This window comes from Botryllus schlosseri, chromosome 1 (genome assembly GCF_051294905.1).
Source record: "Botryllus schlosseri isolate E-star chromosome 1, Bs_hap1, whole genome shotgun sequence".
Lineage (NCBI taxonomy): Eukaryota > Metazoa > Chordata > Ascidiacea > Stolidobranchia > Styelidae > Botryllus > Botryllus schlosseri.
Window position 1 is genome coordinate 7,575,426 of NC_137236.1, and position 26,113 is coordinate 7,601,538.

At 41.3% G+C, this 26,113-nt stretch overlaps 3 protein-coding genes across 3 annotated transcripts in view; all 3 read right to left on the bottom strand.

Annotated features, from left to right (window-relative positions):
- Positions 1-26,113, bottom strand: part of LOC145433261 (intelectin-1-like) — a 105,997-nt gene that overhangs the window by 17,922 nt on the left and 61,962 nt on the right. The window lies entirely within an intron of this gene.
- Positions 9,540-10,326, bottom strand: LOC145437565 (uncharacterized; the record flags this gene model as incomplete). The annotated part of the gene is made up of 1 exon (XM_080314834.1): positions 9,540-10,326. A coding segment is annotated over one exon (657 nt), but the record flags the coding sequence as incomplete, so codon positions are not given.
- LOC145440401 (kelch-like protein 31) lies at positions 17,140-19,550 on the bottom strand. Its single transcript, XM_080318008.1, has one exon. The coding sequence runs from the start codon at positions 18,643-18,645 to the stop codon at positions 17,788-17,790; it is 858 nt and encodes a 285-aa protein (XP_080174134.1). The 5' UTR covers positions 18,646-19,550; the 3' UTR covers positions 17,140-17,787.

Sequence of the window (26,113 nt, forward strand, 5' to 3'; positions counted from 1 at the left end):
TATACCTGCTCTTGAAGCTCGGCTATCAGATTTGGCACATTCTTATTGCGGATTCCCTATCAACAGGGCTGTTTTTTGATAAACAAGGAGTGTTTCGTTGCTATCAAAGCATTACGCTCCAACCCTGAAATTCATATCACCAGTTTGGACCCAAACTTGGACCCATTCTTTGGCGCATAAAATTTGTCTATACTTTTAGATTAGGATTTCACTTTGACGGTAGAAACTCTCTGTTGCCCGTCCCTGCGCTAGATGCCGGACGTGATATGTTCATAAAATATACGTTTCTTCATTTTGTTGCCATAAATTAGGCTTACCATACGTCCTCTTTTAAGAGGATTTGTCCTCTTTTTTGACTTTTTTGAAAGTGTCCTCGGAGGACGCCCTTTTGTCCTCTTTTTTGAGATTTTGTCCTCTTTTTTGAAAATTTAGGTCATATTTAGAGGAAATCGCGAGTCATATGCCGCAAATTAGCGCAGAAGTGAAGCTCCGGTGGGTATTTCGGAGGGGTGATATCAGCTCTGAGCGGAAGTGATGACCTTTTTTTTTTTTTTTTAGTCATCCACCTGGCAATGTTGAGTGAAAAACGTGTTTTTGAGCTCTGAGCGGAAGTGATGACCTTTTTTTTTTTTTTTAGTCATCCACCTGGCAATGTGGAGTGAAAAACGTGTTTTTGAGCTCTGAGCGGGAGTGATGACCTTTTTTTTTTTAGTCATCCACCTGGCAATGTTGAGTGAAAAACGTGTTTTTGAGCTCTGAGCGGAAGTGATGACCTTTTTTTTTTTTAGTCATCCACCTGGCAATGTGGAGTGAAAAACGTGTTTTTGAGCTCTGAGCGGGAGTGATGACCTTTTTTTTTTTAGTCATCCACCTGGCAATGTGGAGTGAAAAACGTGTTTTTGAGCTCTGAGCAAAAGTGATGACCTTTTTTTTTTTTTTTTTTTTTTTTTTTTTTAGTCATCCGATCATGAAGCGGGTGAAATTTACCTGTTTTTGAGAATTCTTCTCCAGTTTTGCTTGTCTGAAATTTCTGAAAAAGTGTCCTCTTTTTTCATTTCCGAAATATGGTAAGCCTACCATAAATGTTGCGATCACACCAAAAGTCTCGTCGGAAGCGTTATGCGTTAATATTGCATTAGCCTCCATCTATCTTTGCGGAATGGTTTTCGGCACTCCTCGTTCCTATCAAAACGAAGACGCGGATTTACAAGACACGACCACGTACTTCAAGAAATACAGCAGCAAAATTAGCTTTGAAATTATAAAAGTCTACCAATTTTTACATGAATGGTATGGTGTTATTTTCAAGAAAAATCAATATTTTGCTGTTTATCACAAGCCTACAGCTCATATTCACACAAGACAGATGGAGGTTGCACCATAATAGAGCTAAAATTGAACTAAAACTTGAGGGGGTCCGCGAGGGTCTGTGACGGTCAAAAGGGGTCCGCGAAGCCGAAAAGGTTGAGAACCACTGCTCTATTGATTTTAACGATGTTCCTTACCTAGATCCGTCATAAGCTTTTGCACGGTATTTCTTGATTTTAGTATCGAACGCTGTGCCAAGTCTCAAGGTTGACACTCAATGATTAGGGCAGTAATTTCGTGATCAAGGTCGAGTATGGTAGAGATGTGCTCCGATCTGACACTTTCGCATACAACGCATTGCGGATTTCACGCTAAAGCCGGTGTATCTGCGGTAACGTTAACTGAGATGATGATATCATTCTCAGTTTGCATTCATATATTTACTTTGATATTATATTCTCCAATGTCAATTTCACCGTGAAGTTGTGGCCTTAAAGCCATTTGCTTACAACCCCCTGTCAAGCGCGATAGCTATTTCGTATTCGATGGCGGCTAACAGCTGATCATGATCACTTGATCAGCGTATTCCTCAGTAAATTTTACGCAAAATTCGGTGTTGGTCTGTTCACATCAATTTTGACAGTGTACTGAATTTAAGGCTTTCATCCAGGTATTTATTCGGTAATATATTTTCCAAAGACGATTTCGCAGCAGACCTATAGACAGTAATAAAGCCGTATGTGTCGTGTTACGGTCTCCAGTTTCAAGGCCAAAATCTCCTATGCTGTACCGAGACCGAATTTCCGAGGCTGCTATTCTTAGTTCTTCAGAATGATGTTTTGGATTCATTATGACAGGCCCAATCTATGAGATAACAATTGCGTATCTGTCCGAACTCGTTGACCTTTCCAGTTAGGCCTACGTTATCTCTCGAGTTATAGTCATTTCCAGGTCAAGTGCGAACATGAACCGTGTTGAATCTTTGTTCCGTACGCCGTTTACGCAGTTACCACACTTCAAGTCACAGCTCACCGGCGGACCTCTCGTGGCACATACATTAAAATCACTGTTGCCGGTAAATTCATGTTACCGTACCATCATTAGTTACTTGTTTACGTTGGAAAACGCCATTGTGGCGTCATCTTGATAAAAAGTCGCTTGCAGCCCTTGCCCCACCACCCGATATTGTCACGAGCCACCACTGGTCAAAGATTAGCATAAAATGCAATATCCAATTTAACTTGGCAATATGACCGCTTCTTCATGGGCCAGTTGTTATAATCCCACTGCCTTCAAAAGTTTTACCGACAGTTGAAGAAGATTTTCTCGGTGAAGAGTCTTTGTCTGAAGAATGTTCTCTGCATGAGTGTGATCAGCAGGTATATAAAATTAAATCAAGCCGAACGAAATGACTTTGTCATAAATTTGAATTTGGCAAACCAATCTGCTCTTATTGTAGGTTCCATATGTTATGTTCGTGCATTTACGTTCGGTGTCGTAGAACTCTTTCTTTCTATAGGATTAGTAATTTCAGCCAATCATTATTTCCTCGTGTGTCATGCTTGTATTTATACCCTGTGTTCTGTTGTCTCGGGGTCTTTTCATTTAACTGTACTCTGGATCGTGTCGCTGCCTTAAAGTCATACTGCTGTTAAATATACTGATTTCGTATTGTAACCTCGTCGTATTGAGTTATTGTTCAAACAAGATCAAGAACATAACAATTGGTGTCAGAAGTCGGATTCATATTTATTTCTGCGACTGAGATACATCATGGAAGCAAGTATATTGAAGCTTCTAGAGAAGCAGCAGGAAATGATGGCGGAGCAACGCGCTCAGCACAAAGAAGAGCTGGCACAGCACAAAGAAGACATGAAGCAACAAAATGCTCAGCACAAAGAAGAAATGGCGCAATTAACGCAGAGGTTGAATCCCGGGGCATCAACATCTGAAGCTACCGCTCCCAAGTTTGATTCATTTATAAAATCAAAGGAGAAGTGGGACCAATATCTGCAACGATTCAACCATCACCTTGCAATTTACGGCATTTCCAACATGGAGAAGAAAAGAGCGTGTCTACTCTCATGGGTTGGACCTGAAACGTACTCGCTCCTACGTAATTTGTTTGGTGCTGCTGATGTCAGTGCGCAATCCTTCGACGCGTTGACTGATAAATTGTCTACACACTTCAAGGACTCAATTCATGTGCAAGCAGCCAGGTACGAATTTTACAATTGCAAAATGCAACCGGGACAATCGTACGCCGATTGGATCGCAACTCTACGCGGAATCTCCAAGGATTGCAACTTCATATGCTCAAGAGATGGTTGTGATCAGAGCTACGTTGATGAGCTAATGCGCGATCTCATCATTAAAGAAACGCCGCACGCGGATGTGAGACGGCATTGTCTAACACAAACCAATCCATCCCTCGACGACGTTCTCAAAGTAGCCACAACATACGTGAGAACGCTGGAAACTGATAGGGTTATCCAAGGCGAGAGTAGCGGTAAAGACACTTCCGTCGTCAACAAAATGACGGGAAGTTATCAGAAGGGGAGAAAACCTTCCAAATCCATCCAAGGCAACTTCCCGGAAAGACTGAAATCCTGCAGCCGCTGTTTCATCGATCACCAGAGAAAAGACTGTCAATATCGACATTCAGTATGTCAGAAATGTGGTCGTAAAGGTCATATCAAACCTGTGTGCATGTCTACCAAACCTAGTATCAAGCAACAGGTCACATCCGTCAATTTCTGCTCAGTGCCGCTCCTCTCCTTCGACATCGATCAACTATATCGACGCGTAGGAAACCAGCTCTGGATCAACTCCAGCATCAACGGCATTCCGTTGCCGACACAGTGGGACACTGGTGCACCCTCCGCCATGGTGGGATTGACTGGGTACAAAACTTTGGGCTCTCCGAAACTCTCAGCATACCATTGCTCTTTCGTAGCGTACGGCGACAAGCCACTGAAAGTGAAAGGTATTTGCACTGTAAGCGTGCAGGTGGGTTCTGAAGTTCGAGTTGGCTTAAAATTGGTAGTTCTCGACGAACACCGTGGGCAAAACATTTTTGGTCTCGATTGGAGCGATGCTTTCTCCATGACCGCTAAGGGAACGTCTGCTTTGGATGCAATTTCCTCGCAGATGGTCAAATCGCAATCATGTAATACTATTGACATTTGTGATTCGAACGACAAATTGGTATCTTTTCAGTCCAAATTTCCCTCCGTTTTCTCTAATGTATTAGGACGATGCACCAAGACAAAGGTGACAATTCACTTGAAACCTAATGCCAAGCCCGTATTTAACAAGCCACGTCCCTTGCCGTTTGCAAGGCAAATCGCTGTTCAAACCGAATTGGATAGATTAGTCAATCAAGGTATCCTCGAACCAATCAATTACAGTGATTGGGCAGCACCAATTGTTGCCGTCACTAAATCAAATGGATCAGTACGCATTTGCGGTGACTTCAAAGCATTGAATCAACAAATTCAGATAGATCAACATCCCCTGCCCTCCTTAGATGAAATTCTTCACAAGTTACAGGGTGGTTGTATTTTCACGAAAATTGATCTTGCCGATGCTTATTTTCAGCTAGAATTAGATGATGATGCGAAGAATTTGTGTGTCATCAACACGCAATTCGGTCTATTCCGTTATCGACGCATGTGTTTCGGAGTCGCATCTAGTCCCGCAAATTTTCAACGCTGTATTGATGCCATGATCACCGGCTTACCCGGTGTTGCTAGTTTTATCGATGACATAATCGTTACTGGCATTGACGAACGCGATCATTTTCGCAACTTATCGCTACTCTTTGAGCGCCTCACCGAATACGGTTTCACCGTCAACTTCGCTAAATGTGAGTTTTTCAAAAGTAGTATCGAGTATCTTGGTCACATAATCGACAAGGACGGCAAACGCCTGTCTCACAAATCCGTTGAAGCAATCAAACAGTTGCCTAAACCTCAGGATGTTCGCCAGCTACAGGCATTCCTGGGCAAAGTCAACTATTACCGCGCGTTTATTCCTAATTTCACGAATAAGGCCGCTGCCTTGTACCGTCTTCTTCAAAAAGACGCGAAATTCATTTGGAATACGGACTGTGACGCAGCTTTTCGCATTCTCAAAAACGACGTAATCGACGCTACGCAGTTAGCTCATTATGATGTGAACAAGCAGCTCATTTTGTCAACTGATGCTTCTCAATTCGGAATCGGTGCTGTCCTCTCAATCGAGCACAATGGCGAAGAGAGACCGATCGCGCACGCATCGAAAACGCTTTCCGATTCGCAAAAATCCTACTCTCAAATCGAGAAGGAAGCTCTGTCAATCATTTACGGAGTCACTAAATTTCGTCAATTCTTGTATGGTAGAAAATTTACGCTCGTGACGGACCACAAACCGCTTTTAGCTATTTTCTCGCCGGACAAGAAAATTCCCGTGATTGCAGCGCAACGCTTACAGCGATGGGCACTAACGCTCATGGCTTATCAATACGATATTCGCTATAAACCGACTAATCAGCACGGAAACGCCGACGGTTTATCTCGCCTACCAAAGGGTCCAGACCCTGAGTTTGACGAACTGGAAATTCGTGAAAACGCGGAGATCGTTCACGCTATCAATATGGCATTCGATGGCTTGCCGTTAACTCGCAATGAAATTCGCGACGCGACGCTAAAGGACAAAACCATGAAATTGGTAAAATTATCTGTCACTCATGGTAATTGGAATCCAAAGGTGCACATTGATGATTTTTCTTGGTTTTCGACTCGCAAACATTCGCTTTCTTTGCACGAAGACATAGTCATACTCAATATTGATGGTTTTCAGCGCGTAGTAATTCCGCAGTCACTTCGCTCGCGAGTCTTATCATTGTTGCACGAAGGACATTGGGGTATCGCGAAAATGAAGCAGATGGGTCGACGTTACATCGCATGGCCTTCCATTAATCGCGACATTGAAAATCTCGTTAAGAGTTGCGACGCTTGCCGTAAGGTAATGAAAGCGCCTGATCGTCAGTATCGCGAATGGCCAAAAACTTCTGAAAGCTTTGAACGAATTCACTTGGATTTCGCAGGTCCAATAAACAATAAAATGTTTCTTGTCATCGTCGATGCGCATTCGAAATATCCTTTCGTTAAAGTAATGAATATCGGATCTACCACAACCTTGTGTGTAGTCAACGCTTTGCGGGAAGTCTTCTCTATTGAAGGCTTGCCCATAACAATTGTCACAGATGGCGGGCCGCAATTCACATCGAATGAATTCGATACGTTTTGTTCTAATTTGGCAATCAGCCATATCGTGTCACCGTCTTTTCACCCTGCCTCTAACGGGGAAGCGGAGCGTTTCGTCCAGACTCTAAAAGCTGGATTGATAAAAAATTGCGACGGGGGAAAAGATCTCAACTTCGCGCTCCAAACACTTCTCGCTACGTACCGATGTGCACCACACGCGGGCATAGACTGGAAAACGCCTGCCGAGATTTTACATGGTCGGCAGCCGCGCAATTTGTTAAGTTTGTGCTCGCCCTTCGACAAATCGAAGCCCGTTACGCCTGGACAATCAGTCACTCATTTTGAGATTGGTTCCTCGGTTTACGCTCGCAGTTACCGAAGCGGACCAAAGTGGGTTGCTGGCGTGGTGACGGAAATGCTGGGGCGTGTTGTGTACATTATAAAAACAGATCATGGGTATTGGAGAAGGCACAAAAACCAACTCCAACCACGCTTGATTTCACCTGGCAATGATACAGCCACACAGGAAGTTGCTCAGCCTCAACAGTCCCAAGCTGAGCAACCATTGGTCAGGAATAGGGCACAACGTCCTGCAGCTAGTCCTGCTCGATCGTCGGGCAGACGTTATCCTGTTAGAAATAGGAAACCCACCGATTTCTATAGACCGTAAATGTGGGCAACCCTCTAACTTACAAGGGAGGACTGTTATGTTCGTGCATTTACGTTCGGTGTCGTAGAACTCTTTCTTTCCATAGGATTAGTAATTTCAGCCAATCATTATTTCCTCGTGTGTCATGCTTGTATTTATACCCTGTGTTCTGTTGTCTCGGGGTCTTTTCATTTAACTGTACTCTGGATCGTGTCGCTGCCTTAAAGTCATACTGCTGTTAAATATACTGATTTCGTATTGTATAACCTCGTCGTATTGAGTTATTGTTCAAACAAGATCAAGAACATAACACCATATTAAAAGTCAAATATATACTTGACACTGAGGCCACTGTTGTTTGGTATATATGCATCGAGATAGTGTATACACAGTGTACAGCGAGAACATGTTTATATCCTAGGGAAAGGGTCGGCAACCTACGGCCCGCCAAGCGAAATCGTCCGGCCCGCGACGAAATAACTAGCTACCACGAGAATACGGCCCGCCGTTTCGTAATGAGTTCCGATCTGCAGTGCAGCACTGCTTGGAAAGAATGCGGCATCGCTCTGATATAAAGTATCCAACGTCGTGTTAGTCTATTGTTACGCCATAAAACTGGTGCGAAGGCGGTCGACTAGTAGCCAATCTCGTACTAAAAGTAGGAGATGGAGAATGTCTGTGGAATAGACCCGACTATAGTGCTTATCAAGCGGGTGTGTCGCGCAACCGAGGGTATACCATACTTTTTTAAGGGTTTGCCACTCAGATAGGGTGCGACAATAAAGGTGCAGTTCCTCTGCTCGGACGCAAATCTAAAACTTTCCCTTTTTCATTATAGATAACTAGCATCCGCAGGTTACTAATCTGTAGTTTAATTCACCAGAAGACATTTTACGCTAAGACAACAAACCTCAATGGTGTTTTGGACACAATGGTGAAAGCTGAATTTGTCTCACAAACTGAATCACCGACAGTTAGCCTACCTCAGATATTACTAGAAGCAGAGCATAAATATGGCGATGTCTTGTATATCTGCCTTTCCTAACCCTTTCCTTGAAAATACAAACATCGTCGATTCATAATCTTGTCATGAAAAATGGGTATCTAATCTAGCTTTTGTAGTATATTTAACGTCACATCTAAACAAATTGAATATGCAACATCAGGGGGAAACAACAAAATACATGATGTTGACACGCATTCAAAACAGAACTACGACTCTGGGAGTGTCAACAGTACAAAGAATATTATGCTCACTTTCCTGTAGCCTACTGGAGGAGAGTAAACCTAGTACCATCAATATACATTTGTAACTGTGATATACGAAATTTAATTACTGAATTTCCATCCGCTTTTCCGACATTCGTTCTGTACAAAATAAATTCTGACTACTCAGTACTCCATTTAATGTGGACGCCAAAACCATTGCCAGAAAATTTCAATTGGGCCCATTTGAAATGCGATGCAGTTGAATTGAATGACAAATTTTATACAAAGAGCATATCGCTGAATGACTTTGACAAAGAGTACGTTCTTGAAATGGGTCTTCATCCCGGCTTGACCAACAATGCAAAAGAAATGGCAACAAGGAAATTCACGAAGAGCAAGCTAAGATCACGTATTCCAACGCCCATTTAGAATATGGTTTGATTCTTGCTTCATCTGACTTGTTACCAGAAGTTGAAAACCTTTCACAACGCAAGCTGCGCCAAGTGTCACATTTATCCTACGTTGTCGAAGTGTAAATACATGTCTTTTGCTCTTTTGTGATTTGTATGATAGAGATTGCAGCATTTTAGGGTAATATACCGACGTGAGCGATAAATATAGTATTAAGAAAAATTCCGGCCCGCCAAAATGTTGTGGACTCGAAATTTGGCCCGTTACTAGCAAAAGGTTGCCGACCCCTGTCCAAGGGCGTCGCTTATATATTCGTCTCAATTCCCTTTTGTGACATGCATGGTTTCCAATATTTCTCGAACCTCAGAATTGGTAATCGGTGTTTTACTGATGACGAAATTGCGGGTATACCTGCCCTATATTACAAAAACTACGGAGTACAGGCTGCGAATCCAGCCTGCATAGGCTTGGCGCCTATGTTTGAACATGGTTACCGGTTAGTTAAAAATGATGAATTCTTAATTTTGTGAGTAATTATCCTAATATTATGTGAATTCAGCCGTCAGTAAAATACATCCGAGCCGGAGCTACTATTCATACAACCGGCTTCAGCTCCAGCTTCACTTGAATTTTATGTAGCTCCGGCTCTGCTGAAATTGCGCGGCTCCGGGGATCCGGCTCCAAAGCACTGATATAAATCACAATTACAAATGCCATGTCTTTCATTTATTTAATCATCTCAAAATGTTCAAAACACGACAGAAAGTTGAGACTCTGTGATGATACTGAGAGTGAATACAGCATCTCTGCGATGCGAGTGTTAATATAATCGCGCATTTTCTGTCAATTTTTCAAGGCAATTACCACGCCATGGTTGATCACTTTGATGTTTATGCTACTCGAATCCAAATCTTCTTTTGACCAGGTCCTCTTCACGGTGTGTATTAATTCCGTGACTGGATTTTCTGTGGGACTGCCGCCAAGCTGGTAGGACGGAATGGAAAGTAAATGACTGCCCCATTCGCCAAGAGTAGTCTCGAGAACACTCTTTGTTTCGATTCTCTCTTTATCCTTGTAATCAATTTCTTGGAACTGGGCCCAGTGGAGGTCGCATACTATGTTGGCAGCAGGATGTGATATTTCCCTCGCCCTCTCAGACAACCTTTTGTTCATTGCAGAAACTTCATCATAAATGGCGGGTAGATCGTCGTCGTCTCTGGAAATAATCTTGAATGTTTTATCAGCATAAAATAATGCGATACCTTTTTGTTTCAAGACGCGTCTGCATTCCGGTATAAAGGTCTTCACGTCAAGGTAGTGCAAACCGAATATACTTGTGACTACGTCGACAGAATGATCAGCAAGTGGCAATTTCTCCGCGGCTGAGCAATGAAACTCGACTTGTTCGGAGTTGTTGCGGCGAACCGCAAGTGCTATCTGTCCGACGCTAGAGTCTACTCCTATCGCATGACGAAAGCTTTTGCCAGCAGCCTTGTCATTTCACCGCTGCCGCACGCCACGTCGAGTAAACATTCAAGTTTTTTGCCGTCAAATTTTCCATACTTTTTCAGGTATTCAAAAATCAACTATACGGTAAATTCGTTCAGCCCATCTGGCTTTGCGCTGTTGAATCGCTGTAGAACGCTTTCAGAACCGTAGTCATCTTCATAACGCTTTGTCGCAATAGACATATTTGCTAAGTTTCCTTTATGTACCTGACGATTTTCGTGCAATCTATGCGATGCTGCCACTAATAATATAACATTGCTGCTGTAATATTGAGTTAAATTACGATTCAATGAGTTCGTACTCACCCGTGGCTCATTTCCGCAGAGCGGTATGTCATTTCCCCGTTCATTTGCTCGTGTGAAATTCAGAGAATAAATATGCTAGGGGTGTCAAACATACGGCTCGCCAGACGATTTCATCCGGCCCGCAAAGCATTTCTGAAAACTGGCAGCATATTTCTGACAATTGTAGAGATTTTGAGTACGAAATACCTTCATCAAATAATCCCTCAATACAGAAATGTTGAGTATGCGTTGAAAATCTATAGAGAGCGTTGGTGACGATTTCAGCATGGATACGCTTAGCTCCAAAGACAACGATGTGACTGCACACACACGCTTCGTTGCCTGCGAATCTGTGTCGATGTTTGCGGTCTCACAGAGACGTTGGTAACTGTGAATTGCGCCAAGCATGCATCAAGCCTAAAAGCTGTTTTGTCGCACAATACAAATCCAAGCGCTTCTATCCTGTGGATCAGTGGTTCCCAAAGTGGGTGCCAGCGCCCCCTAGGGGCGTTCGCGAGCGCGGAGGGGGCGCTGGCCATGAAATGGGCGATTAGGGAGCGCTGGCTAGAAAATGGGGCGGTAGGGGGGCGCTGAAAGCAAATGCAGGGAGTGAAGGCTTAGAATGAGGCAACTGCTGCGTACAGTGTTAAAACGATTGATTAATAAAGCAACTGGATTCCCAGGAAAAATGCATAATAGATTAGGGAAGGGCAATTTAGGGTCGTCCGTCTATTTAATCAGCCGTATCGGTAAAGTCCATTATTACTTGACAATGTTATTCCTGCTCATCAATAGACTAATTTAGCAGCCGGAAGCATCCCCGACAAGCGTGGTTCATTGTGTGCTGTCGTGAGAACTACGATGTGTATTTGAGCAGTTATTGCTCACTCAAGATGTGATGGCTTTTTAAGAGAAACTGTCTTGCGTGATTTTATTATCTGTTTCAAACGATCGTGGAATTTCCAAAGCGCTGTCACCGTGGCCTTCGACACGGCGTTCTGGTTGCGAGAAACGACATCACTCCTACTTGACGGTCGTATTTCTCAAAATTTAAGGGTAGAATACATCCATTCTTAGTAATGATAGAGGTGAACATGGCACTGTCTGTTTTCGGTGACAAGTCAGTGATAATTCACCGGAATTTTGCAACACAACAAATGTTCCAATTCTCAAGCTTGCTTTGAGCTACCGGTCCAATTCGAATACCTGATTTTGATGGAGAAACACGAATCAATCATCTCACAAAATTACAGGAGGATGGTGATTTGGTTCCAGGATATATTCCAATTAGAAATTCATCGCCGGATATTCAATCCATTCTGTGTAGTTTCCGGGCATGAAATGTTTGAGCAGCTGATTACAATGTAGTTAGGGTAACATACGTCCTCTTTTTGACTTTTTTGAAAGTGCCCTCGGAGGACGCCTAAATGTCCTCTTATTTGAGAATTTGTCCTATTTTTTTAAAAAATTTTGGTTAAATGTATGTGGAAATTTGACTGAGATATAGGAAATCAGCGCTCGGCGGATTTTTTGGGACCTGAGCCAGGAAAAATGACCTTTTTTCTACTAACTCAGAAAAAAATCACCATTTTCCGGATTTTATTCAAGTATTGTAAGTCTGAAAATCTTTAAAAAGCTTCCTCTTTTCAGATTCCCAAAATATGTTAGCCCTGATTGAAGTGTAGAAAAATTTTGAGTTGAAAAGTTCATATCTCTAATCAATCGTTCTGGGTACACAATTGAATAAAAAATAAACACTCTGGTAGGAGTCAGGGTTGGCTTTATTTCGTCGTTGTCCTTCCCCGCTTATATTTGATAGAACGTGTTCTCAGCGCCGTGACCAAGCTCCTGACTCACATCAGAAACCGACTTGCCAGAAGGCGTACATGAAGTGAACACTGGAGATTTTAGATTGATTTTGTTCCAGACTGATATTGTTCGTATCCAAATTCAAAACCAATATGTCGAGAATGATGGGGGAGGGTGGCACTTCTTCCGTTGTCCAGGATGCGGCAGCTCAAAAAAGTTTGAGAGACACTGCTGTAGATGGTAAAACTGGCATCAAGGGGTCTCACGAGAATATGAAACTTTTGATTTCAAATTTGGAATATAGTACTCAAACTACTCAAACGTGTAAAGTTTCCGTTGATTTGAATTCATAAATATGCTACTGGCTCGCCTGTCTAGAAGTACAAGGTATCCCTGTTTCATGTATGAATGGGACAGGAGAAATCATTGAATTAAACGTAAGTGGCCGATGAGGTAGTATCTTACACCAGGCTTCAAAATCTTTCAGAGCGTGCTCTTATCGACAGATCTAATGTTGTATTTGCACCATTATATATTGACCTGATCTCATGAAAAAGTTTTCAAATGCTATGATCAAAGATAAATACATTCACGAAAGGTTTCTTAACTGGAGTTAATACAGTAGAGGGCGTATTTTCATTGCACCTCAAATCAGAACACTCACCCAAAACTGTATTTCTTATTAGTAAGGCGGATTTTGAAAAAAAAAGACTCCCTTTCATTGAAGTTCCATCCAAATTTCTTTGAAATACCAAGGATCCGGATTATTTGGAGGGTTTAGTTTAGGATAATACCACCTCATCATTGCGGCCGTCTTTTTGATACGAAGGCCAGGAGGTTTACAGGTAGAGCAAGCAGGTTATATTCGCAAGTCACCATGTTCGAAATCAGTTGAAATAAAAACGTTATATTCATTTGGAAGTATTTCGTGGTAAAACTACAAACTTCTGATAGACATATGTGCTTGATGATAATAACAATTCTCGTTTATTTAGCATTGCATCATGGGACTGATCAACTCACCTGGCGAACCGCCAGGATCTGGACCGCGTGCATATGACATGGCATGCCTGTCCAATTGTTTTACCTATTGACAATTTCGTCCCATCTGAATGGTTCAAATGATAAAATTATGGAAAGTATTTAAATAAACGATGGGCTGGACAAGGTCTCACGATAGAAATGGTATACAAGGCAGTTTACAATGTTCGCTATAAATCTGGGTGACAGCGATATATAGCTTCAAGTTCAGTGCCGCCAGTTACCAATTTCGTATATTTACGGTATAACGATGATTCGAAATTTTCAAATTGTTAAAGATAGTCAGTAGCAAGCTACTTCTACTTGTTTGGAATACTCAAGTAGGTTTTACTTACCTGTACTAATTACTCATGTTGTTTCGTTTTTAGACTACTTTCACTTATACCTGAACAGTATTCGGACAAAACCACTGTACAACTTGGATTTTCAAAAGTAAAATACAGTTGGAAAGAAGATAGGTTAGCGTCACTTCTATGAGAGAGAAGAGCCGTGTAGACTGTACAATAGCACCCGTATCACGCTCATGAGGGTTCCCAACCAGTTGACCATGAATATATCGGATTGTGGAAGCTATATCCTAGCAACTCCTTTGTTCGCGAACGATTTGATTTACAAACATACCGCGATTGGCCGATTGAATACATTGGCCACAAAACCGGTGGGTCACGGCGATGTTGTTCCGCTTGGTCTTGCGTATTGTGGGGATCCGTAATTAGGCAATCATTGCTTCCCTTTGATTGCTTCTTTTGTACGTTACATTGTTCCCATTTTCGTGTCATTCTATCCTTTTCTGTTCTGCTGTATGTTAGTGTTCCGTTGTTACATTTACGTCAATATAGCTTTAGTTAATTATGTCGACGCGATCGTCAGTTTACGACACGTATGCATTTGTGATTGCGATAAAGATGTCTGTTTGTAAATGCAGACGCTTCCAAGTAGGTTCATTTTTATTAAATCGCGTCGTGGGATCGATGGATACGATACAGAGATTCGAGTCATGGCGTGAAAAGGCTGATTTTACCTCAACAGCGAACCAATTCGCTCGCGACTCTGAAGAAAGTATTAGAATGAAAATTGTTTTACGCAGATAGCATACTTTGCAATATGGAATAGAAGTAGATTTTGTATACTTGTAATACTAACTCAAATAAGTTTGGTGAACCTGTAAAGAATTGTAAAAGGAACATGCAGTCTTGTCATTTCCACTGTAATTACGATAGAGGTTAAGAAATTGTAGCATTGATAGAGCTGGTGAGCTGAAAATTTGAATTGTGAGCGACACTATTTCTATTCGTTTTTCAAGCATTATAATCCATATCAGCGGTTCTTAACCCAGGGTCCACTTACCTCTGCCTCTTAATTTACAGCATGAACATTACATAATATTTGATTTTTCAAACTCGTAGAAATATTTAAGTACTACAGGGGCGGGCAACTTTTCCAGTCCGAGGGTAGGATATGGAAAAATGAAGTACTTGGTGGGCCTGATTCCCGAATCGACACATTAATCACGCATTTGTCCACCCTTACAAGGAATAAATCGTATTTAATGCAAACCTAAAATTTAAAGAAAACAGACAAAAATCAGTATTTCATGAATTTATTAACCTAATGTGTTGCAATAGCTGTTGAAGTCAATGAGACGTCTGTGGTCGATAAAAGTTGTCAACAAGTTTTCTGAACTCTGGCTGCTTGTCAGACTTAGAAACTAGAGCGGGATGTAGGCCGGAGATGGATTGGATGTCTGGATGGATTTTTCCATTTTAGGCCGGAGCTGGATCGGAGCCGGATTCACATTTTATTCTGATGCTGCCAGAATCGGATCGGAGCAGCATCGTCTTTTTTAATATGATCAGAATCGCTATTGATGAGTGTGAGTGTTGAAACTGTCAATTTGCCAACACAAGCCTGTGTTCAATACAAAACTGAGTTTGTATTGTCACGTACCGTGAAATCCACCGTTTTCGCTGTTCTATATCTATTAGTACTAGAAAGAAGTACTAATTGATGATCGGAGTTTGACGGACCGGATCGCAATAATTTCAAAAATACGGACGAGGGGCTGGACCGGAGCCGGTCCAGAGAATTCAATAAACAGGATCGGAGTTGGACCAGGGAATTGTCATATTTGCCCCGCACAAGTAGAAACCTCTAGTTAAGATTGCACGTGAACGTCAGTTAGATTGGAACGCAGCATTGTCTAATTACAGTTCATGGTCGAAAAGGTGCGCATGCAAATGTATATAGACCCGTGGCTATAATATCGTGTAAGACCGAAAACTGTCTGCGGACCGTATGTTGCCCGCCCATGATGTAGTAGCTACTAGCTAGTATCAAAATATTGATCTAAGCGCGGGGTCCCACAATTTTAGCAGCTAATCGAAGGTCGTTACTGTCGAATCCACAAGATGCATCTTCACGACTAACGCAAAATTTCAAAATACACTACAAAAAAGTGCAATTTACGAAAATACATTCAGCTTCCGTGATACAGGGGCTAGTTCGCCAAGTTGTTATGACTTTTGAAGGTGGCAGAGTTGTAACAAAGTCACAAAGCTCCGAGTAACAAGTCAATCTCACTTCAATTGATTTGAATCGAGTCAAGTCGGGTCATTTTCAATTCATCACCGAGTCAAGTCCGAGTCCAAGTCATCGAGCAGAGACTCGAGTCCAGGTCATTGTGTTGACTGCTCAGTTTTCTGTTAAAGTCTTGTTAAACCCACTTCTATAACTCTGTTTCGTGATATCGAATGGTTCGCATTTATAATATGATAATTTTCCTTACGTTTAACAGTTTCTGGTCGCATTTTCAAGTACCAATAGGGTAGTCACTTTTCTGTTCTTCAAAATTGCAAAGAAATACCGGTCTTGTCCGTCTGAGTCTCGAGTCAAATAACTTGGTCCGAGTCAGGGATGTAATGATTCGAATTGACTCGAGTCATTTTCTCAAAATATGGAAATGACTCGACTCGACTCGAGTCAATCTGTGTATTGACTCGATTTGGACTCGAGTCATTGCTCATGACTCGAACCAAGTCATATGACTCGAGACTTAGATGGCCAAGACCGACATTTCATTGTAATTCCGAAGAACACTAAAGTAACCACATTATTGGGATTTTGTCTAATGGTAGAGGTACTTGAAAATACGACCGCAAACTCCTAAAAGTGAGGAAAATTAGTATTATATAAATTCGATATATTCGATATCACCAAAAAGAGTTATAAAAAGTGGGTTTAACAAGACTTAACTGGAAACTGAGCAGTCAGCACAACGACTTGAGCTCGGACTCGAGTCATAACACCAAGACTTTGACTCGACCCTCTGTTCTCTGACTTGGACTTGACTCGGTGGTAAATTGAAAATGACTCGATTCGACTCGGGTCAAAACTCTAAAAGTGAGAATGACTTGTGACTCGGAGCCTTGTGACTTAGTTACAACCCTGGTCCGAGTCATGCGCAAGGACTCGAGTCCAAGTCCAGTCAATACACAGATTACCGGACAAAAGGGCTTTGCGAAAACAAAAAGGTTCAGAACTATACTGATCTATATCTTCACAAACGTGGATGCATATATTACAAAACGTCGATCTACTCTTGGTTTCACTAAATCCCATTTGTCTTTTGAGATATCATACTTTGCAATGGTGTTACAGGTTTCACCATTTGCTACTGCAAAAACCCAGTGATCCATGCAATGAGCAAAAACCCAACCATGACACGTATTCATAGAGGACACGGACGTCCACTGAGCTGAAGTAACATCGTAACACTCTACGTTGTTAACTTTTTTAGTTTTCTTCCTCCATCCACCCATCACGAATATCTTTTGATCAGATGCAACCACACCACTTTCACATACAGTATATCTCAATGGTTGAAGATTAACCCACTCTGATAATGATGGAGTGAATCTGCAGAACGAAGAAACCATAGAACCATGTTGTCCTATACCTCCGACACAATAGATGGAATCATTCAATGATACCAGACTTGCAAAACGAATCGCTGCGGGTTTGCTTTTCAGCTGATGCCATTGATCTACCGAGGGGTGATATGCTTCAACATCACTTGTTACTTCCGGTTGACTTCCTCCAATTAGAAATATTGATCCCGACAAAGAGATTGATCGAGGATAGTTTCCATGATCACAAAGCATATCTCTCATTTTTTCCCATCTTGAATTTTTCATTTTGAAGTTTAGTCGATAGACTGATTTATTCTGACATAAAACATAAATGTATCGGCCAATAGAAATTGTCCCGAATGGTTTCAAATGCTTGAACTTCTCATCATTGAACTTCTCTACTTCCTCAATTATTGGATTAAAGGCCGGATACAATCAGTCTCATCATCAAAAAGAATGATCAATTCCTCATTGTACCCTTTTTCTGTTTTCTTTAGTCCCTCCCTTGCTTTTAGAATATGTCCATTGATAAACTTGTACAGCTCCAAGTTGTTGCTGATAATGGGGTGCGTTTTCAAAAGGTCTAGCAACATTGCAGTAGAGATCTCGTCGAACTTGATTACTTCAAGACACTCATACAAATGTTCCTGCTTTTTCGGATTTTTCTCAACCCATTTAAGCGATAATTTTAGTTTTTCTTCTTCCCATAATTTAGATTCTTCAAACTGGATTAAATTGATGAATTCCTGTTTTCCAATGTTTCCGAATTCAGGTTGGTGTGAGATTTCCATGATATTTTCTTTCAAAAATATGCTGCATTTTGCAGAGACGGCTTCTAGTCCATACATCTTGGTGAGATTTCTTGTGGCAAAGTAATTCTCCACAGTAATTGATTCCTCCAAGGTACCAGATACTGCCCTTTTCACATCTTCCAGCTGAAGCATGTTTGCAACACGAAGAAGTTCAACGATTTTTTTATGAGCCATCTCAAATTTACCCGAATATATGAAATCGATGCAGTTTTTCACACACTGGGAATCGACATCTTTCAATACAACTTTTGCTTCACGTCTCATCTTCGTGTCGTTCTTCAAAATATCTTTGAAGTATGCCGAACCAGCAGACAATACATTTTTGTGGGTATAATAGACATCATCTCCAACTTGAATTTTGAAATCACAATGATCATTTTCTCGCTTCATTTGATGTAACTGTTTCATCATCGTCACTGCATGTTTCTCCACATCCGGACATGCGATTTGCACCATGATTACCGGCTCTGAAATATACAGGCTAGATAATATAGAGGTGTATTGATTTCTCTACAAACACAAAACGTTATCACTGGTATTCGAATACGCCATACGGACATCTAACTTCATTTATAAGTATCACGAGAATCATGAGGATAAAATCAGAGCACCATGAAAGAAAAATTAGTCATATTTCACTCATTAAATTTTCTATGCCATGACATAAAATTGGATGTCAAAATTTCAAAGCTACAACATGATAGTTCCTAAATTGCCTATACAGACACAAAAAAGTAATGTCCAATTGTATTACATGCAGGAAATTTTACATTCAGGCTACTAAAGAGGATGCATTGGTTGTAAAACAAACAAAAAATAGTCTTCAAATACCATTTTGACACACCTGACAATCTCAGATGACACACAGTAAGAGGATCAAGAAAGCAAACAATAAATGCCACTTTCTAATAATTTCAGTCTGACACAAATCAAGTTGACAAATATGAGCGGGAACTATTGGTTAATACACAGTAGATCTAAAGAGGATCCATTCATTTGGTCTATTACATGGAAACAAAATCAAATGCAAATTCATGGAGACCGAATACTAATGCAATAGTTCCGTTATGTATTGTCCTACATCCTTAAATTACTTACTGAAGTACTTTTCTAAGCTCGCGTTTTTGCCCTACATCACACTGGTTCAATCTTTGGCCAATTTATAAGACACGTCAAAATACCTGAAGTGACAGCTAAAAACGTGAGTTACGTGTGTGATGATATACTATAATGTTTTATGCATCACAGTGAATCAAGCCTTGATATTATATAAAACATTATAGCATATAATCACACATGTAATAAATAGGTGTGCAAGGTAGCCGATCGCGCGTCAAACTATGCTATCAAAGTCAAGTTCACCAACATAATAAAACGACATAATCCGCCACGCCTGGATACCAGTATCAGTTTCACGTAACATAAGAATCTGATGGAGGTTCAAAACTAAATGCCATGGTTGGGATACTGGTGTTATATAAATCAATAAGTGTGTGGATTTGAATTAGAGAGATTCTATTTATCATCAATATTGATATTATGAAAAACAAGAGACTTTTGACATGAATAAGACCATATAGGAACCAATATTAGATTTCATACTTGGGAAATTTTGAATAGTGGCGTAAAGTGATATCCATACATAGCCAATAGGCATTAAGCAGTTGTCAATTAAATTGTTTAAGTACTACCTATTCATTGCAATACCATTGCTGTTAAATTAAGTACAGTATAAAGACTTGCTGACAGTGCTATAATACTGTACAATGTGCAGTGTACAGTGTACATTAGGGCGGTTCAAAAATAACCTTTTTTCCTGAATCTTGCTGGCTACTTGATTAAATCGTTAGGTTGCCTTAAAAAACGACGCACACCAAATTTGAATTCATTCCAACCAATATTCGCGGATTTCGTAGAGTTTGAAAATTTTGAATTTGCCTAAAAATGCAAAAAATTTTTTTCTTCAAATTTTCCTTCCAACCTTATGAAATTGTTGCGCTGTCTTTAAAGACGATGGAAAACAAATTTGACTCAATTCGAAGCAGTAGAAGTGTAGTTATTTCAGATTTTCTTTGATAATTCTGGGATTATCCTTGATTGGTGGATCATCCCAGAATTATCATCAAAAAACTTGAATAACTCCGCTTCTGCAGCTTGGAATTGAGTCAAATTTGTTTTCCATCCTCTCTGAAGACAGCGCAACAATTTCATAAGGTTGGAAGGAAAATTTGAAAAAAATTTTTTTTTGCATTTTTAGGCAAATTCAAAATTTTCAAACTCTACGAAATCCGCGAATATTGGTTGGAATGAATTCAAATTTGGTGTGCGTCGTTTTTTAAGGCAACCTAACGATTTAATCAAGTAACCAGCAAGATTCAGGAAAAAAGGTTATTTTTGAACCGCCCTAGTGTACATTCAAGCAAGTTGAGAAAATTCTGGTTTGCTATATGATGTCAATTCATGGCTGGAATTTGGTAGATTAGGTCAGTGGCTCTGAACGTTTTGGAAAGCAGCGAAGCGCATAATCACCATACAATTACGTGCATTCATCGAACCATTCTCGGTTGGCAAACTCAATTATACTCATTTCAGTAATCTTATAGCTTACCAAGTTTTTCTAGTTAGATTACGATGCACTGGGGCGGGTTCAAATTGCTAAGTCCGATATCTTTTTAAAAATTAAATCTGCTATTTCAGGGAGCGTTGTGATCTCGTAGTTTTGCCGAGGCAGGGCTAAAATCGCTGAACTTGACATTGCATATCATGCAGCTAGAAAGCTGACTCAAATCCCGCCCTGTTACGCACACGCCAATCCATATTCTATTCTTCCAACCACTTTCCTGGTTCGACATAGTTAGTGTGAAGAGATCAATATATTAGGGAAAAAATCACACAACGTATACCATTGCGACAGTAACACCTCCACTAGCCTACTGAACGCGCCTAAAAGATAATTTGGCACTATTTCAGTAAGTTTGCCATTATTGTACGCTTGCTTGTAGAGCCTTCTTGCAGCGGAGTTGGCATCCCTGGCCGATATCACAGAATAATTATGTTAGTAATAATTATTCGAGTATGTGTATTGCGTAAGTGATGGCTTTGACAAGAACATGGAGACCGCACATTGCAATTAAAATATATGTTGATTTGTTTATTGAATAAATACCAAGTTAATCGAACGTATGAACCCTAAGCATATGTTTAAATAACTGACAACAAATACTTGGGGTGTGTTGGTTTGTATAGCAATGCATTCTTGTTTTCAACGGGCACCGTACGATCCAGTCGGCTAACATATCTTGGTACAGTGAAGCATCTTTTGGAATGCTAGCAAGCATCTTTAATCACATTCTGAATAGTTCTGAATAGTGCACATGACCAGCCGAACACTAGAAATTATTGTACAGAATCCAACAACTTATCTGAGCGGACAGGGTTTTGGTGCACTAAAGCTGACATCAAAATGAGGAAGGGCGCTGCCATCTAGATAGAGGTCGACCGATTTATCGACCTGGCCGATTACCGAGGCCGATATTTGGTAACATCCCGATTAGCGAGATCGGCATATAAAGGTGGATATCGCGGCCGATATCTTATATCCAAAAAATTCATAAATATTGGAAATTCAATGCCCCGTGTTCTTAATCTCAAGAAATCGGCGACGTAAAGTGCGTTTCGTGACATATTTACCTTTGGAGGTAGAGTCTAACTGGTTGTTCATACAGGGAAACTATGCTTCCTGCATAGGCGCCAGCTTTTATTTTTTACGAGGTGGCGAAGTCTTGTGGCGTCATAATTGTTCCATATCGATGACGTCATGTAGGTGGTGCGCGTGCAGCGTGTGACATTTTGATACTGGCCTTGCACTCATTATTATCAAACCATGCATTCGAGATATTAAATGGAATCTTAAAACGGTACGAAGTGCCTGCGCTACCAGTCCGTCCGACGGAATCTGCAGTTGCATCGATGTTATTCCCGCGCAATGCCCAGTGTGACTAACTCACTGTCCTTGCAAGTAATACACGACAACTCTCGAATACTTCAAGCAGACAATAATGATGATTACAAACGCATAATTGCGCAGCCAATCAGTCATTGTTTGTCTCTTACGGTTTCTTGCTTCGCGTTGACCAAGACCAACTCGCATCGCGGCAATTGTTTGATGATTAGAGCATCGGTGCATTTCCCGATTCAAGGTCGCGAAGCATTTCGGGAGTACGTCAGTCAATTCGTAAATTCAATCGTCATGTCGACGGCCACCAAGGCATACTAATTGAATTACGTGTTGATGGCCGCACAAATTTCGTTCTACGGCCACGGGTTGGCCACCCTTGGGCAAGAATTAATTCCACTTTCGGACGCATGCCACGATCTTACCAATAGAAATCCACTGTCTATCTAATGCCTAATAGTTTAATATTCGATAATGTTATTTTCGATACGAGTACATCCAGCAATCATCAAGTTTATTGGAATGTAGAAGGTTCCCTGATTAAACGAATCGAATAAAAGCAGAATTTGTTCCACCCATAAACTTGTGATGCATCACGTTAATAATGAAAGGAAGACTGAAAATGACTTTGTGCGACTTTGTGTGGCTTTCGTCGTGAAAATTGTTTTCTCATTGTATCGGTGTTTAAGCTGTATTGCTGCATCTCCCGTTTAATGTCGCGGGCAAGGCGAATCTGCAAAGAAATCAATTACAATTTGCAGGCACACACCAACACAACCTCAATTTTGCGCTACGATTACCTATCACGAAGCTAGCTAGCTCGTGAATGGTTTTGTAAACGAATATGGGTGCACATAATTTAGATTTCAGAAAAGCAGAACGCATATTTGGGCACTTGGTCGGCAGAGGAGATCTAGGAAGGTGCTTCTCAGCACACGCTCGGCGCGTAGCCAGTCGAAAAATTAGGGGGGTTTGGATTTTTTTTTCAAATTTACCAATATAGCATCAATTTAATTAGGGGTCAAGTACATGCGTAAATGACGATCATATAATCTCTTCGTAACGACGATTTTTGGCGTATGATAAGCTTGCCAGAGTCCGGGAGTGCTGTCAATTAGCGAGTCAGTGATCTCCGGTGAGCAATTAACCACGCGCGAGTATTACGCAGTCTCGGCTACAGTTTTCGCAAATCAAAATGTCCGAACTTGATTCCACCGATTTCAAACCTTTGTCGTATTTCAGAACTCGAGACATGATACACATCTTCTGGTCGTTACGTTCAAGTATTAGCGGGATTCAATTTCGCACGTTAAAGTCTGTTTGCAGCGATATGATGTTATTCAGTTTCGCGGTTTCGCTTTTCAATCAATATGACATAAAACAATAACTAATTAGCGCAAATTCGACCGCATTGGCTCGAAACCAGCGAGAGACTGGAACCAAAGCATGCTAGGACCGAGACGCGATAGTTAGCAATGATATCTTTCACTTCAGGCCTATTGCAGATGATATTGTGTAGGTCAGCGATGATATCGTGCACACCAGGCCGAAGCCGCCAATACAGATTCGATAGCGCAGTTGAGCGACGATGTAGTGTAAAGTGGGCCCATTGCAGATGCGATTGTTCAAGCCTGCGGAACCAGGCTTGATCGAGACGCGATAAATCAGGCTAGCGACGAGCACCCCGCGCACGGAAATGAATGACCTAATTTCGCGACCATCTCAGCGGGAGATAATCACAGATTCTTCGCGCTAATTGACAACACGTTTCTCGCAAAACCGCCGCGCGGAACACTGATTACACAATTATTGAATTGCAACTGTTGCAATTGCAAGAGTTAGAATGATCATTTCAAAATGAAGGGGTTTCGCGTTTCAAGTAGGGAAGTTCGACCCCCGAAAACCCGTGGCTACGAGCCTGGCACACGCGAGTATCGAAATCGAAGATGTCTCTAACGAAGTGGCATCTATTCGCCTGATTACTAATTACTGGTCACAAGTCACTTGGGCGTTTGAGTATTTTGTACGAGGTGGCCGCCACCTCGTAAATATGGTCACGAGGTGGCTGCGCCACCTCGTAACCTCGTAAGTCGGCGTCTATGGCTTCCTGTATTACAATTTACCTCTACTGGACTGATAGGCAATTTTGTATCACGTCATGCTTTTTCGTTTATCCCAAATTTCAATGAATGTGGACAATTAGGCAATAATTCTTTTCAATTTCAGTTTTCTCGTTTTTGGTTCTGGTTTCTCTGGCATTTGCAAGTGCCATCTTGCCTAATATATAATATTTTTGGGGAAATGGTGCTCCTTCCATATCAATATCGGCCCTGGGAAGGTGTCGGTAATCGATGCCGGTATCGGCCTGCAAAAATCAATATTGTTCGACCTCTACTCTTTGTTGAGACACTTGATGAACTAAATGCGAGGAGCCTTGGAGCAAGAAGTTTTGCCTGACTTGTCAAAAATTTCCAGAAATATTCAGCAGCAACCCTGTCGTCGACAAACCGCTAGCGGCTAGCCTATAATTGTTGGGCAGTCGAATACAAAAGTGATAAGTTCCGTCATTTTCTTTTTGTGTGATAAATCTCGGCTGGTTGATGCGGATTAGATTGTTTCCTCTTAAAAATTGCGAATAAGTTTCAAAAAGGGCGAAAAACACTGATATAGTACAACGGTTCTCCAATATTTAGATAGCGATCTAAATTTGAGCCTCGCAACCGAAACCTCACACACCAAAAGATATACTTTTCAACGTACTACCTTGTTACGGGTATTGATGACATATATACCGACCGTGCAAACTACGGTTGTATGCAAGACAGATGTATGAGACAAGTCTGGCGCACGCGGTCAACTTGGGTGCAATATTTCCATTTGGGGTCGCATTTGTACTAGGCCGACTGTCCACTCCGATCACAAGGACAAAATTAGTCGGTGCCCACCATCACGACGATGGGACATTTCAATGTCGAAGGTTTTGGTCAACGAGCGACGGTCAATTTTCGTCGACGCTGATGTTTTTGGCACCACACTATGCCCAGCTCTATCCTGGCCAAATCTTCATGCTTTCATGTGTGCCTGCGCGCAACAGGATTACAAATTGTCTCTAATATTGGTAATTGCATATATTACTTTCAATCTTTTATGCTATTTCACAGCCCTCGTGATAAGATTTACCGGTAGAGCTGATGGAGGAATTGACTTCGAAAATTGAGGACAAGAAATTATATATTTTATATATTTAGAGTTGACCAGTTATGTTACTTTCTTTCATGTCGTTGCTTCTATATAAAGAAAAAGATATTGAAATCGCCCAGCCGTAACAGAATAAACTGAAATTGAAACTTATTCTTTCGCGAGACACACGCGATTCCAAATTGGCATTTGTTCATAAGGCGTTTCATTTTCCTCTGCGGTACTCGGATCGCATATGTAATACGGGCCTAAAATAGAGAGTAAAATACTACTCCAAGCCGGCCATTTAGACGCCAATCGGGCAATCGGACATAAATATCGACGGTTTTGACAAACATTCGGCGGCCATTTTCGGCCAAGGTTTTATTTGGAATCACATAAGGAAGCGGTATGGCTGGTGTCGAAATTACAATTTTTGTAAATGATGCGCAGTTTTTTGGGGCGGCAAGGGAACCGCTCATATATCATTTTTACATCGCGTCAGGCACGAATAAAATTTGGAAGTCGTGTAACTCTTCTTCAATATGCTCTACATTAGGGGTCGATTTGCGAATTAATTTTTCGCCCACTTCGAGCTCACCCCTCAAATGGGGGTTTGGGGAGCTACAGTTACGGTCCTGACATAAGCATTTTCACGAGTCTAACGTTTTGGTTACAGTCCCCAGCACAGTTACATCAGATATGCACAAAATATCTACATCAGGGGTGGGCAAACTTTTAAGCTCATGGGCCGCATTCAATATCTGAATCCATTCGTGGGCCGCACTATAT

What these genes read in the sequence shown, in the direction of transcription:
- LOC145440401 (XM_080318008.1), bottom strand. Translation starts at nt 18,645, where the DNA reads ATGGTGCAAATCGCATGTCCGGATGTGGAGAAACATGCAGTGACGATG.